The 15,085-nt window shown below is 38.2% G+C and overlaps 1 protein-coding gene across 17 annotated transcripts in view; it reads right to left on the reverse strand.

Annotated features, from left to right (window-relative positions):
- The window catches only part of UNC79 (unc-79 homolog, NALCN channel complex subunit), a 233,123-nt gene that overhangs the window by 109,249 nt on the left and 108,789 nt on the right, over window positions 1-15,085 (reverse strand). For all 17 annotated transcript variants that reach the window (XM_074327017.1, XM_019745590.2, XM_074327014.1 and 14 more), the window contains 5 exons: window positions 10,027-10,217; window positions 9,318-9,441; window positions 6,428-6,568; window positions 4,081-4,302; window positions 1,893-2,120 (listed from right to left, as the gene is read on the reverse strand). In XM_074327017.1, the coding sequence (XP_074183118.1) occupies window positions 1,893-2,120; window positions 4,081-4,302; window positions 6,428-6,568; window positions 9,318-9,441; window positions 10,027-10,217 (906 nt within the window). The remainder of the gene's footprint in view (window positions 1-1,892; window positions 2,121-4,080; window positions 4,303-6,427; window positions 6,569-9,317; window positions 9,442-10,026; window positions 10,218-15,085) is intronic.

A 15,085-nucleotide genomic window follows, 5' to 3' on the forward strand; every position in this document is an offset into this window, starting at 1 on the left:
CTTCAGTAACAATCTCTGGAAACGGCAACACTGGCATCTCTGAAGACAGAAAACATGGATTTGTCCTCAACTTTTCCATTCCTAAACACCAACGAAACAAGTGCTGCTGATTCTTTCCTAAAAAATCTGCCAGGCTACCCCTCCTCTTCATAACCACCAATGCATTAGTTCAGGCTCCCCTATGTGCTTCCCCGAGTGGCCACACCAACCTTCTGACTAGATTTCCTGTCCCCAGTGTCCAAATCCACCAATCTCTCTTCCACTCACAGGATGAATTTCTCAAATTCATCAAATTGTATCACTACCCTGATTAAAATTCTTCAGGATTCCCCCACTGTTGCCAAGACAAAAATCCAAACTTCTTAGTTTGGTAGACACGGCCTTTAATCAATGAGAATACAAAACTGAGTCTGTTTTTCTCCACTCAGTTTTCACTACTTTCCCATTCTCTTCACTGCTCCAGCAAACTTGCAGTTTCCTGGGCATAGCATTCCCTCCTTTTCTCTATACCATTTAAACAGAGAGTTTTCTGGGTCTCAAAAGTCCTGCTCTCCCACTGGCTTCATTTCATTAAGTCCACTCCTCCTTCAAATACAAGCTCAGAAACCATCTGTTCCGGGAAGACCTTCTGGATCCCTGTTACCTCCAAGCTAGATTTGTTGTCTCTTCTCTGTACTCCCATAGCTACCTTGTTCATCCCTCTCTCATAATGCCCATCACTCTGCCTTATGGTTTTCCATTTACTTAAACATCTTCCTGAGTAGACTCTAAGCTTCTTGGTTTTAATTTGTTTTCACATCATCTATTACTGTGACTGTTTCATAGTCAGTACCCAATGACAACGTTAAAAGGCCATACTACAGGGATGTCATTTTGCGACAGGTAGGACTAACGAGTTAAGTGGGCTGAAAGGTGTTTAAAAACTGAAGAAACACTTTACTGCATGTATGCTATACCTCAAGAAACAATTTTAAGTCATTTTCTACCTCGACAAACATTAGGGGAAAGGAAGAAAAAGAGAAGATGGAGAACAATGGCTCAAATAATTCAGGTACATAGCCATCATACCTATGATGGATGAAGGTATTTTGGTGACGTGTGTGACTTAGATGGAAAGTAAGCTAAATGGGAGCTAACTATTGTATGGAGCAGTTAATACAGAGGGTGCCAAAAAAAAGGATACACATTTTGAGGAAAAAAAACTATTACAAATGTAATACTCAATATATAATGATAACAAAAGATGAATACAAGTCACATTTGACTTCTGCAATTACAAGAGATGCTCAAAGTGGTTCCCATCAGTGTCCAGACACTACTGATTACGGTGAACTACTGCTTGAGCAACGCTGACCAAAGTGTCCACTTGTATACATTTTTTGGCACACCTAGTATATGTCATACGTTACCTGTTTATTTAAACAATTTTCTTAGAAAGCAGAAAATGAAATGAAGATTTTCATTGGCTGTTGATGAAGTTAATGGGTTTTACAAACTGGGTAACCTAGTAATTCTCAGTGTCCATATCCAATCTATTTATTCAATATTTGACATGTATATTTTGCCATATTCACTGTTTTCTAAACTTTATAACTTTGTGATAAAAGTTATTTCAAGAATACCAGTAATGCTTTCTATTTATGAAAATTGTATGAATTGGTGTGCTACCACCCTAACTCAAGACTCAAGAATTCTAACTCAAAAATTCTGTTTAATATAGCTCCCTCTCACATTCCTTGCCAGGAGCCTGAGTTGGCAACTTTCTTTTAACACAGTCTCACATATAGCCCAGCATGGAGCATAAGATATTACTAGAGAAAGACTCCATTTCCCAGCCACTGCAGTCTTTATTACCATTAGACATGGGCCATCTCATTTCTTCAACTGCTTACCACCAGCCGGCTTTCTTCTTTAGGAGCCAGTCTCTCCAGGAGCTCACAAGCAAGCTGATAGCAGAGAATACTAGACTGACATAAGTTACACTCAATTGCTTTTTCGTCCTTCTGGCAGGTGTGGGAGCCCCCCCAGGGGGCTTGGAAGACATTGTTTATAATGGAAATAATGTCCTTTGATAAGCTGTGCTCTAAACCCATTGTGATCCCATCATCTTGTAACTCCATCTGAAAGACACCAAAAAAAGACCAAAAAAGAAGGAGTTTGGTCCTTTTGATCACTATTCCACTGGCACACGAATTGGGGATAATTTTCATGAGATGACAACAATATTAAATTATTTAAAGACAACAAGGCTTATAGACGATGAATATACATTGATTTCCATGGATTCTTCTAAAAAGAATATAAATACAAAACAAACTGAAGGGAATTATTTTTGAAATCATGTATGACATCTAAAGGGAGCTGTTTTTTAAACTTATCACTGTGAGATTTTAGACATTTTAAAAATGCTGCTCCTCACCCAATGTCCGGATCTTGATTCATAAGTACCATTATTCGCCAAACGGAACCAGGATCCTTAGAAAAATGGCTGATTTCAGAGTTAGGGCTAGGAAACTATAAAATCAGCCTGGAACATCCTGTCATGCCAGAAATTAAGGAAGTGTTCAAAAAATGATGGGAACGTGTCAAAAGAACAAAGGAGCCAGCTCCTACTGCCCAAATATGGGACAGATATAACCATCATAACAAATAATCATAGTAACAGATGTTAACCCACTGAATAAAATAAGAATTCATGCGTATATGTAGGTATAAAGAGATAAACAAATAAATATTTAAGTGGGAGAGAAAACTGTTCCTTCAGTAAAATGCCAGCTAATAAATGAAAAGAAATAATGGAGATTAGAATATTATCATTTGGTAATGGTCGTAGTAATAATTGATTCCGGCATGAATCATCCATGCATGCTAAACTAGTAAGTGAAAGTCTGATGAGAAACAGGCAATCTCATAGTCTTAAAGTGTCTCCTTGAAAGTTACTTATTAATTACAAAGGGGAAAATAGTGACTTTGTAGCAGAGAAACCACCTTAATCAAGTCATCACCACCAGTAAGGGGACATTATCAAGTCATGTGCCTCCTGATATGATACACTGAAAAGGACATAACATGACATCTGTGGTATTACTGCCAAAAACGCTTAACCCAAATCAATTCATAAGGAAACATGAGACTCAAATTGAGGGGCATTCTACAAGATAACAAGACTATACTCTTTAAAAAATGTCAAGAACATGAAAGATAAACAAAGACTGAAGAACTGTCTGGATTAGGAAGACCGATGAGGCAGGAGAAATCATTGGAATAAGTGATGTTGGATCATGTCCTCAATAAAAAAACAATTTTTTTTCTTTCACTATAAAGATGATTATTGTATCAATTTTAAAAATGAATAATTTCTGTTAGTTAGATATAGTATTATAACAACATTAATTTCCTGATTTTGATAACAGTACTTGATTATGTAAGTGAATGTCTTTATTTTTTAGAAAATGCACTCTGAAGTTTTAAGGATAAAGGGACATCATGCTTGCAACTGACTCTCAAATGGTTCATTAAAAAATTATACAATTCATACATACACCTACAGATTGAGAGAGAAAGAGGTGAATGTTAACATCTGAAGAATTTGGGGGAGAAGTATATGGGAAAGCTTTGTACTATTCTTGCAATATTTCTGCAAGTCTGAAATTATTTTGAAATAAAAAGTTAAGAAGAAATGCTCTCCTGACCAAACCTTTTAAACTTCTCTTTTTAAATTACCTTCAAATATCAATTTATAAAATATATTAAAATTACTACAGAGTTGTACCTTGTTCTTCCCAACAATAGCATTACTCAGTTTGTTCACCAAATTTGTTCAACAGAATCAAATCTAATGATGCTGGGATGTTTCTAAAATTCATATCAATTCTCAGATGTCAACATCATTGCAGATATTCCTGTATTTTTCAGGCTCTTTAGGAAATCCCCAAAGGAGTCTGCAAAATGTCTTGCGTAATGCTATATCATTTCAGAAAGTGTGAAGATGCCCAACACAGGGGGAAAAAAAAAAACCCATTATGTAATGCTTTCCTCGTCCTTGACCTCCAAACTAAGAGAAGCTCATGCTTCAGCTACCTGCTTCAGGAGAAGATCAAACATGAGGATGAAACAATTTAGATTCATTTCATCATCTTCACAGTCAAAGTCAATAGTCCTTCCTCCTTGGTGTCCAAAATTCTTGAAAGGGCTACGAAATGGACTACGCATAGGACTCCGGAATGGACTCTGAAAAGGACTATGAAATGGACTCAGCATATTGTGCTGAGCTCGTCGACCAGGATCGGAGGCCACACTCACCTAGAGGAAAGAATATCGACACATGTAAGTGAACTTGCAGCGGCTCAAATGGCTGTGGAAAATATCTGGGGACTCTGTGGAAGGCATTTCCGGCTGTGACCCGATTTCCTTTCTCAGCCAATAGCATTAGTACTTCCAAATACTATGGATCCTCTCAAAATATAAACATCAGAAATAAAATTATCCAAACTTCCTGTCTAGCTGTCAGTTGAATAAAACATCAGCTCCCGGAAGAATGAAGGCAGCTGTCTTTGTCATGTTATTTTTCATCCTGTCAAACATTTCCAATTAAACTAAATTGTCTGCATCTACTTAACACCATAACCTGAAAAATCAGAACTTATGAAAGTAAAACATTGCAAGGTCTGTTTTAGAATCGTAAGCACAGAATGGCATGGCTGGTTAAAGAAAAATGGCCTGTGGGTATCATAATTATTAAACTATCATGGGAAAACAATATATGTCAAAATGGTTATTCGCCATTTGCCAACCCAACCCGCCCCCCACCCCGCCCAGGCCCTCTCTGCCCTGCTCTACGCCCAAGGATGCCCTGAGTCTCTCCTGGCTCTCTCGCTGGCTGGCTTCCAGTTGTGCTCAGTCAATGGGAGGCACCAGCAGAAGCTGTGAAACTGGAGGACAGAGAGGTAGGACTATTTCTCCCCACCCCCTGCCTGTTTTGATGCTGCAGTCTCTCCATCACCCTATAGCTCCTCTAGACAGCCCTTCCTTATGATTTTGGCTGCCAGTAGGCTCCAAAGAACTCTTCCCCTTGTTTCTACAGCCCTAGGGGTATAATGGTTTCCTAGTGAACAGTTTCTGGCCTCTGGGAGCCTCACTAGCCCTTTTACTCCCTTAACCTTTCCCGTAATTCTATAGGCAGCGTCTCCAGCAAAGTCTCTTCACCTGAACCATCTGGGATAAATTCTGAGGCAGGGCCCTGATTGATACACCTGTATATCACTCTCAAATCATATTTTCTCTCTTCAGATCTCTTTAATAAGCAGCAAGCTCCGTGAACACCACATTTAAAATAAAGAAGAGCACCCCATCAGGACTCAGAATACTTGGATCTCGATAGTTACCTAATGGCAAATCGCTTCGGTTCACTGCACCTCCGATGAAGCAGTTGTACAATGAGGATAATGAGTTCTGCCCCAACTGCCTCACACAACTTTGTGATATCAATTGTGAATATATTGCACAGTAGAAAGTGCTAACCCAGTAATGTAATATTAAAGGTTACAGAAGAAACAAAATACAAACATTCAGCAGCTGGTTCCAATTAGGCAGATTTTTTTGTGAAAGCACTGAATACAAACTATGATTCCATGATTATGTTATATGTTCGAATCCCTAGATAACAGGTAGAAGGACTGGGGGCCTGTGGTATACAGTGGGGGAAATGGACTGGAGAGGCTTAACAAGGAAAGAGCTGAGAACAGGCCTCATGGCTCATCAAAGGAAAGTCAGCCTCTCCAGAACGGATCATGGCCTGGGAATGCCAGTTTGTCAACAGACACTCCAGCGGGTCTGCCAGAGAAAAATTATCAAGAATTTGGACCAGACTATATTGGCTTTTCTCATCCACAAAGGTACAAAGCGGGTAATAAAATGGGCTCAGTTGATTCACAGTGACAGACAATATTACTCATAGTCACCAGTTGATCAGATCTTCCCAAAGCACAATAGAAAAAAAAAAATTCAAACTCCTCATCCTCAAAGTGCAGCAGTGCTCCTCCCAAGAGCTGGTAAAGAATTATTTGCCAGGAGATCTCCCCCGACCCACCCCACCAAAAAAAGAAAAGAAAAAAGAAATAGTACCCAAAAAGCTTTTTTCTTTTCTTTTTTTTCTTTTTTTTTTTTCGCTCTCATAAGGGTGAGAGATAGCTAATAGGTATTTGTAGGAGAAAAACTCAAAGGAAAATGAAAACTCAACTTATTAGTTACCGACTATACAAACATCTTAGATTAACTATTTCTATTTTTTAATGTGTTTATTAAAAGGTTCCCGAGTGAGATGGGATGAAAAAAGCATTTTCAGAGTTTACTAGGATACTACTTTTAGGCTCAATATAATTGACAAAATCTTAATAAGTAAGACAGAAACAGTTGTGGCAATAATTACCCTTCGAGCTGCAAGGTTCCCTGCCAATTCATTGACTCTTGATTTTCTTTGATTTGCCAGTTCTTTGACAGAATTAACTCCATCAGAAAACATACTTATTAACAGTTGAAGTGGAACCATGATGTCTAACTCCGATAATACCTGGGGAAAAAAGGCATATATCCCCCCAAAATATAAACTTTAAAACTCAGAAAGATGACATTTAGCATTTTTTTCCAAAGTGAACTATTGAACATAGAACATTCAGCCTTCCATCAACTCTATCAGCAACCATCCTCGACTGTTTGTACTAAGAAAACCAGTATTATCATTGACTCTTCCCTTTTCCCCCAGTCCCTACAGCCAATAAATCACCATGTTATTTCTATTAAAATTTCAAAATACCTCCTGCTGCTCTCTCATCCTTTTCACACCACTACTAGAGCCTTAGCTCATCACCTTTCTCCTGGGCGAGTATAATCTGTAAGGACTCTCCCTCCGGTCCCTCCCCACCCTCATCTGAACGCCCCATCCCATCTTGCTCTCTGCTACAAAGCTCAGGTATCCTTCTGCCAAAATGAAGTTACCTTATCTCTAATGAATTTTCTGGAAATAGATGCCTCCTTCTTTCAGACAGAATTAATCCACCCCTCTTCTCTGTTTTCTTAGAACTTTGTGCATAACGTGTTTCCCCTGAAAATAAGACCTAGCCGGACAATGAGCTCTAATGCGTCTTTTGGAGCAAAAATTAATATAAGACCTGGTATATTATATTATATTATATTACATTATATTGTACTATACTATACTATATTATATTATATAATATTATATTATACCAGGTCTTATATTATAGTAAAATAAGACCAGGTCTTATATTAACTTTTGCTCCAAAAGATGCATTAGAGCTGATTGCCCGGCTAGGTCTTATTTTTGGGGAAACACGGTACCTTCATTACAGCAATTATCACTTTGCATTATATTTGATTATTTGATACTATCTCTCCCACTGTGAGTTCCTTTTAGAGAGGGAGTATGAGGAAAGGACCATTTCTTATCCCATTTGTTTCCCAGTGCCCACTACAGTGACTGGCACAGGGGAACGCTATAAATGTTCCCACAATGAATGAATGAATGAATCTACTCCAATCAGTATATCGTTCACTCTATTTGCCAAATGGTTAGACCGGTGGCTTAAAAACTCCTTCAAGCACCCTGTCTTCAAAACTGTGTCAAAGCCCAGTCCATAAAACAAGTAAACTGTAATTGTTTTAACCATGGTGGGGACACAGGTTTACAGCGCTGTCTGCTCAACCCCAGATGGCATAGCTTAAAGGGTGGAAAACTGGGTAACATCTAGCCATCTGTAGAAGAACTGGCTTTCCTAAAACGAAAATGTATCTTACTGAGATCTACCTGGGCATGAAAAGTTAAAATTTAGGTCCCAAAGGAGACTTTTTAAGAAACAGTCCCTTTACTCTGCGTCAGTTGTGAAAAGTATTGTTCCTTAGTTTAGAATCCAGAAAGGCATCTTCACAACTTGAAAAGCTTCTGGAATCACATTCTTCCATAAAATAGAGAGGCACCATATCTTTGCCGTGTATAATGCACTTTTTTGACCAAATTTGTGAGGGAAAAATAAGGATGCGCATTATACATGGGTAGTACTAATTCTGTATCTATACAAGTGTTTTTAATTCTTTTATTTATGCTTATGAGTTAAAAGTGTAACTCTAGAAATCAATAACGATAGCTGCATGCAAAATAATACCCTGGAATACACGATAATCGATAATCGGTACGACGAACTTGAAATGACAAAGAGTTCTTGGCTTTCTAGGATGCGTAAATATCGTAAATTTGTTACCAGTACATAAAATTTTTTGTACTGTGTATCTGTTCTTGTGTTTTGTAATTATTTGTTACATCAAATTTCTTGTACCATGATATGTTAAAAAAAATAAATGCTACAATTCCTTTATAATACAAAAAACAAGTGCCAACAGGTAAACAAATAAAAATTTGAATTAAAAAATTAAAACGAAAGTTTTTTTTCCCCCTCAAAGTTTGGGCCAAAAAAAAACATGGGTGCTCTTTATACACGGCAAAATACGGTATCTGCATGTATAGCTTTAAACATTGATTCTGTCCTCCGTCTTTGAAACTGCCCAAACTTTATATCAGGTATTCAACTCAATTTAATAAAACTTTTAAGAACATTCACTAAATTCAAAGCATGTGTCAGATGCTGAGAAGAAAGGATGAAGGAACTTATAAATTAAAATATGAAAAAAACTTGGTCCCTGCCCTCAAGGCATTTCTAGTCAGGAGAAGAGACAAAAATAAACTATATTAGACAGAAATAGAATTCACACAAGAACCTGTATGAATACTGGGGGAAGGAATAATGAATTCTGATGGGAAGATGGAGGCATGAAGTAGCAGAAAATTTCACAGATGAAATCATTTTTGAGTTGGATTTTAATGGAGACAGGAAAAAAAGTCATTCCAGGCTGAGTGAACAGCATGAACTACTCCCTAAATCAGTAGCTCTCAACCTTTCCAAGTAAAGGACTTTCGAAGAAAACATCAAAATCTTTATCAGAATCCCACAGGACAGCTATTCTACTTTTACCAGTTATTGATGGAAGGATACATAAGGACCAAAAGCTACTATGTGTTCAGTAATAGTACTGCATAAACTTGTCTTTTATTAATAACTCACAATGATAGCTACATAGACTTGCAATAGACTTATCTACCATATGAGTTATTAGTCTACAGCTAGTCCTCAGCAAACATACAGCTTTACGGACTCTGGGTTAACTCTCCGCCCCTTTCCATGGGCATCTAAAGTTCATAGGCTAATAAGAACTATTCCCCAAAATGATCCAAAGTATCATTCACTTACATGAAGCCACAGTAAAGCTTGTTCCTGCACAGAGGAAGGGTATCCTGTGAACCGACAACTAATAAAGCCAAACATCTCTTCCATTGAAAAAGGTAGAGGACAGAGCTCAATGTCAAACATTTTGCTGGAAAGCAGAGCAACAAAAGTAAATGACCGATGGGCACATATTAAGATCTACGGCTGCATTTCTAACTCTCTGTTATTTGGGGAGCCAAACACTTCAGATTAGTCTGTGTGTCTGAACTGTTATTAGCATGTTTCGTTTTACTGTAATAGCGTATGTCACTGGAACAGATGTCTTATAAATAATTCACAGGGTTAATACCAATAACACTCCCACTCACATTAGGCTTAACAGAAGGAATTGCATTTCTAAGGAATGAGGGTTGCTTCCCGGCATCTCAAAACATTTCCCCTTTGTACTTTTTCCACTTTACCCAAATCGTAATTATGTTTGAAAATGAGCAAACAATCTGGTGTATCTATTTATTATTCCACAAGAACATAATCGTTTCTGAACAATTCCAAACCATCTTAGCGCAATTTGTAGCAACTATTTCATTTGGGGCCTTGAAATTTCTCTATAGAGATGTTAAAAAGTAAATGAGATTACATGACATGATTAGCACAGTGCTTGGCACACAGTAAGTGCTCAATAAAAGTTAAATATCATTATAATTACGGTGACTTCATTAAACTACTTACCCACCTTAATACTTCCCTGAATTCTTTTAACTGGTTATCTGGGACTTCTGTTCTGATGGCTTCCAGCCATTCCGGCATAATACACTCCCACACAGACTGATTGATCACGTTGTAGGGGATCAGGCAGAGGATTCGGTTGAGGCCTTCCTTCAACTGAGTCACCGTGCTGCAGGACTTATCCCAGTAGCCACCAACCTGGTGGCGGTTCCACAGCCGCAGGGGAAAAAAACAAAATGCATGTGTTACAATTGTACTCAAGGACCTCCTACAGGAAATGGGTACAGAGAGAGATCACAACTCATTACATCTGAATCCTGGGCCAAGTATCTTCAGAGTGAGATCTGTAAGAATTCACAATCCATCAGTTACAAAAAAAGAAGCCACAGTTACATATAGCTCCAAATGTCAATCACAGACTGAATTTGCACTATTCCACTGCAGAGTTTCCAAATCACACATGAATTAAAATTCCAAAGATATATTGCTACCAGGATGAGCACACGACTGGAGCATTCTTACTTCCAGTTTGACCAACACTTTACAAATACATGCAGTTATACCACTACGTCAGAGGAACACAGATTTCTACTATTACACACTTTGTACTTGTCAGGGACAGGGAAACGGTCCCCTTACCCCTTTAGTTCTTCCAGCCAGCCGAATAATTCAAACAACATACACCAGATGAACAAGAGAAAAACAAAATTTTAATACATACATACGGGTAATTCACATAAGTATGAAAATTGCAGACAGTGAGGCAACATGGTGTATATATGACATTTTGGACAATGGAGAGAAGGTGGGAAGGGGTATTAGATTTCAGAAGTGAGAACCGACGAGCTATAGGTAATTAAGGAAGAGCAGAACACACATGGCAAGCAACGCAGACACCAGCAGGGCAGGGAGATAGAGGCTAGCATGCTTGGGGTCTTCCTGACTGATGCTGGGGTATAAATTCTTAAGGTGATTATGCCAAGCCTCCCTTCCTAACACAGGTGTTTCTATCTCAATCTCTTAAAGAAAAAGGGGAAGTAAAAAACTCTTCCTGAGTCTGTTGGGCTTTTATTGATTTCAGTTTGAAATAATCCGCATGCCAGGGTGGCACCTGCTCCCAAACCCCGCATATTGAGGATTGTTCACTGTGGAAAATAAAGCAGCACGGAGTGCTCTTTTCCCTATGCTGCATATGCTGCCACAATAGTTTCCCTAAGAAAAATAGGAAAGTCTAATGGAATCCATGAATAAAAAATACTGGTATTTTTTATTAATTAAAATACTCCATTAATTTTCCAGGGCAAGAAAAAAATGAAAATCATAAATTTAGTTTCTGTTTCTAATTCTGATTTTAGAAATTAATAAATACCCTGCATTCTTATTATACATATCAAAGTAACAAAGGATTGACTGGTCCTGAATCGTTGCCATGTAACACGAGACTTCTGGGATACTACCTGATTTCAAATGAATCTGATTTGAAATGTCTAATTATTATACCTCGGACTCCAGATTACTCAAAACAATCAAATCAACTCTATTTATTCGTAAAGCTCAGCTGTCTATTTGGTATCATCTTGGCCAAAATACTCGATGATTGATTAGATATTTTCAAGAAATGACTATATTTCTAGAATTGTTATTAGTTACCAAACGCAAAAGAACTAACACTGATAATGATGAGATCCTGGAAGGTACCATAGCTGAGGTCCCTTTGGCTATGCAACTTAATGTGGCCACAGAAAGGCCTATCGGTTCTGAGTCACGTTTTGGAACAGTTTTCTCTGTGGAGATCCTAAATTGTTAATGGACAGACAATGGATCCTTTTATTTAGAAAAGTTTTTTTTATATTTAAAAAGAAATTTTACAGAGTTCTCAACCTAAACAAGTGTCCTGTTACCAATAGGGGAAGATCAAATTGACAAAGAGACACACCAAAAAGATGACAGCTAGCCTAAAATACTCCCTTAACAAAATTCAAGCATAGAGAGCAGATTTAGAACAAACATTAAAATCCACACCCACCATAAACTCCCCTCCACCACTTTCCCTCCTGAGAATGACCCGCATGGAGGCTGAGATTCAGAGCCTGACAGGAGCTCTTACAGAAGCCTTCCCTCTGAGGTTTAATTGGGCTAACATGGAATGATGTTGAAGGGCACCAAAGTTTGCCACCCTGAAGCTGCCTTTGGGATATTGATTTTAAGCTGTTTATTAAGGAACAAAAGACTCAGAAAGAACCTCTGACCCTCTTCCCGTTTCCTGCCCAAGAGATTCAGACAGAAAAACCTGCTTCAGGAAGGAACTCTCAGGATGTTCACGTTAGCCTAATCTAGCTTGAGTATGCTAAATAGGAGGGCTTCAGGCAGGGGCCTATTAGCTAGTACATAGCCCCTGTGTCCCATTGTTTCTGGGTTGCCTAGCGAGAATTGGCCTGCCTTGTATGTTCTGCTCTTCCTCAATCACCTGCAAATCGCCCATTCTCACTTCTGAAATCTAAGGCCCCATTCCCTCCCTTTTCTCTGTTGTCCAAAATGTCATATACACCTGGTGTTGCCTCACAGTCTCTGGAATTTTCATGCTTATGTAAATTCCCCATGTGCATGTATTAAATATTTGATTGTCTCCTGTTAATCTGTCTCTGTTAATTCAATTATTAGCCCAGCTGGAAGAATTTAAGAGGTGGTAGGGAAAGTATTAATTTTTTTAGCCCCCACAATGGACTCACAGGAAAGGAATACATCCCAAAGACTGTCAAACAATTTATAAAATAGTGCACAGGCACGCAGCTCTAAATCTACAGGTCTCAGAACACAGGGATCTTTCATTTTCTATCTTAGTTGAACAACTCTCAGATATAAGGAAGTAAATTCAAAATAATGTTATAGAATGGCAGGTCAGCTCCTGAATGTTATTCCTGAGACCTCCATCTAATTCTTTGAAGAATTAAAAATAACTGTCCTTACCTTACTTTGATTAAGGGAGTCTTTACAAAAATATAATGTGGCTCTAGAAGTATTCCCAAGCCCATCCTTCTTACCAATCCCAAAGCCTCCCGGATCCATCTCAAGATGCTTGCAGATGCTATAAAGAGGCAGGATATTGGAAAAGGGACTGCCCTGCACTTAAAAAGTGATTGTCTTTGGCCTCAGCCGCCAGTCAAGCTCTTCGGAGCCCTCTTCTCAACTAAGGTCTCAACCTGGACCTATTAAAAACTTCAGACTCTCAACACAAGTAATTTTGTCCACTTCTCCCACCCCTCCACTCTTACAATGCCTGCTTATATAAGCTCGATGCTACCAGAAGAATCTGTTTGTCCCAGACAAAACTTGTTAATAGACCAAAATGCCCTGAAAACCCTCTTGCATCCTTTCTCTTTCTCTTTGTGATGTAAATCTTCTACCACCCAGACCATCTTCTCAAGAACCTGAGAATAATTTCTTTAAAGTGCAAACATCCAAGGAAATAACTGACTCTCAGTCCAAGGGACACCTTGTTTGTACGAGTGCCTCCTGCCCTACAATAGGAGAGATTCCTTTCTTCTGATAAGCCCTGATTAGCAACCCCCTTAACAAACCTCCAATGCCTTTTCCCTTTAAAAAGGAACCTCTTTTTAATGAAAAAGAATGGCGTGAGGCTGACCTACAGCTTCCTTGAAATTACATATCAGGGCAAATAAAAAGATTTAAAGTTCTCCCCAACAAATATTGATAATAAAGAGCATTAGCCCTTGTATTGGACAAGCAACGACTTGTTTCATCTGCTAGAAACACAACTCGAATAAAAGTGAGGTGAAGACGAAAATCAACTCTCATATAAACTAGTGAGTCTTGTATTGCTATGACAGTTTCTACTGTAAGGTCACTTTATTTGCATCTGCTCGTATGTTTTGTGTACAAAAAGGGGCCACATACTAAACCTGACAAGCTCAGGGGAGGCCTGCATGGTGGGCCTTATAAACTCAGAGACCAAAAGTAACCACATAGAATGGTTTGAACATACAAATTCCTAAGTAAAAGCAGGTCATGGCGGGTAGTCACGTCCTAGGCCTGTAGCTTCCTTGACAAAGTTCAGTCTTTACCCAAAGTGATGCCTGTCTATTGTCTGTGTGCATCTAGGATAACATACCTTTGAAATGTCAGAGTAATTTTCTTTTCTAGACCCCTGGAACGCACCAGAGCACCAGAACACATTATCACCTTGTTGCCCACATACCACCTCTACATACGACAAATGGTAACTATTCTGTGCGCAGCAACGTAAAAGAAGTAGGTGTCTCTCCATTTTGCTTTTTATCCAATCCCAGCAATTTCCCTACTTTGCTTTCTCCCGCCCCCTCTTCATCTACCACCAATGGTTTTCATGTAACCCTCATTCCGTCTCATCCTTTGATTATAATGTATAAAATAAGCTGCAAGACAGAAAAAGACAAATACCATATGATTTCACTTATATGTGGAATCTAAAGAACAAAATAAATGAACAAACAAAACAGAAACAGACTCAGATACACAGAACAAAGTGATGCTTGCCAGATGGGAGGGGGGTTGGGTGAAAAAGATGAAGGGATTAAGACATACAAACTGGTAGTTACAAAAGAGTCAGGGGGATGTAAAGTACAGCATAGAGAACATAGTCAATAATATTATAGTAACTATGTATGGTGCCATGTGGGTAGTTGACATTGGGGGGAATCACTTCATAAATTATATAAATGTCTAACCACTATTATATACACCTGAAACTAATATAATATTGAATGTCAACTGTAATTGAAAAAAATAAAATAATTAAAGAATTAAAAAACAAAATAAGCTGCAAAATTACCATTCTCCAGACCATTTCCCAATCTATTGAGATTTTGCATCCCATCAATTCTGTCAGTTTGGCTCAAATAAACTCTTATGAGACTTATTCTTAGGCTGGACATTCTTTCCTTGACATGAGTTAACAGAACATGCATTTTTATTCTATGTGGATTTACTAGTCAAATAAGCTAATATTATATCTACTAGATGTTTAAGATTCTAAAACTTATAGAATTCATTTTAATCAAATTAAATTA

This window comes from Rhinolophus sinicus, linkage group LG03, assembly GCF_036562045.2.
Source record: "Rhinolophus sinicus isolate RSC01 linkage group LG03, ASM3656204v1, whole genome shotgun sequence".
NCBI lineage: Eukaryota > Metazoa > Chordata > Mammalia > Chiroptera > Rhinolophidae > Rhinolophus > Rhinolophus sinicus.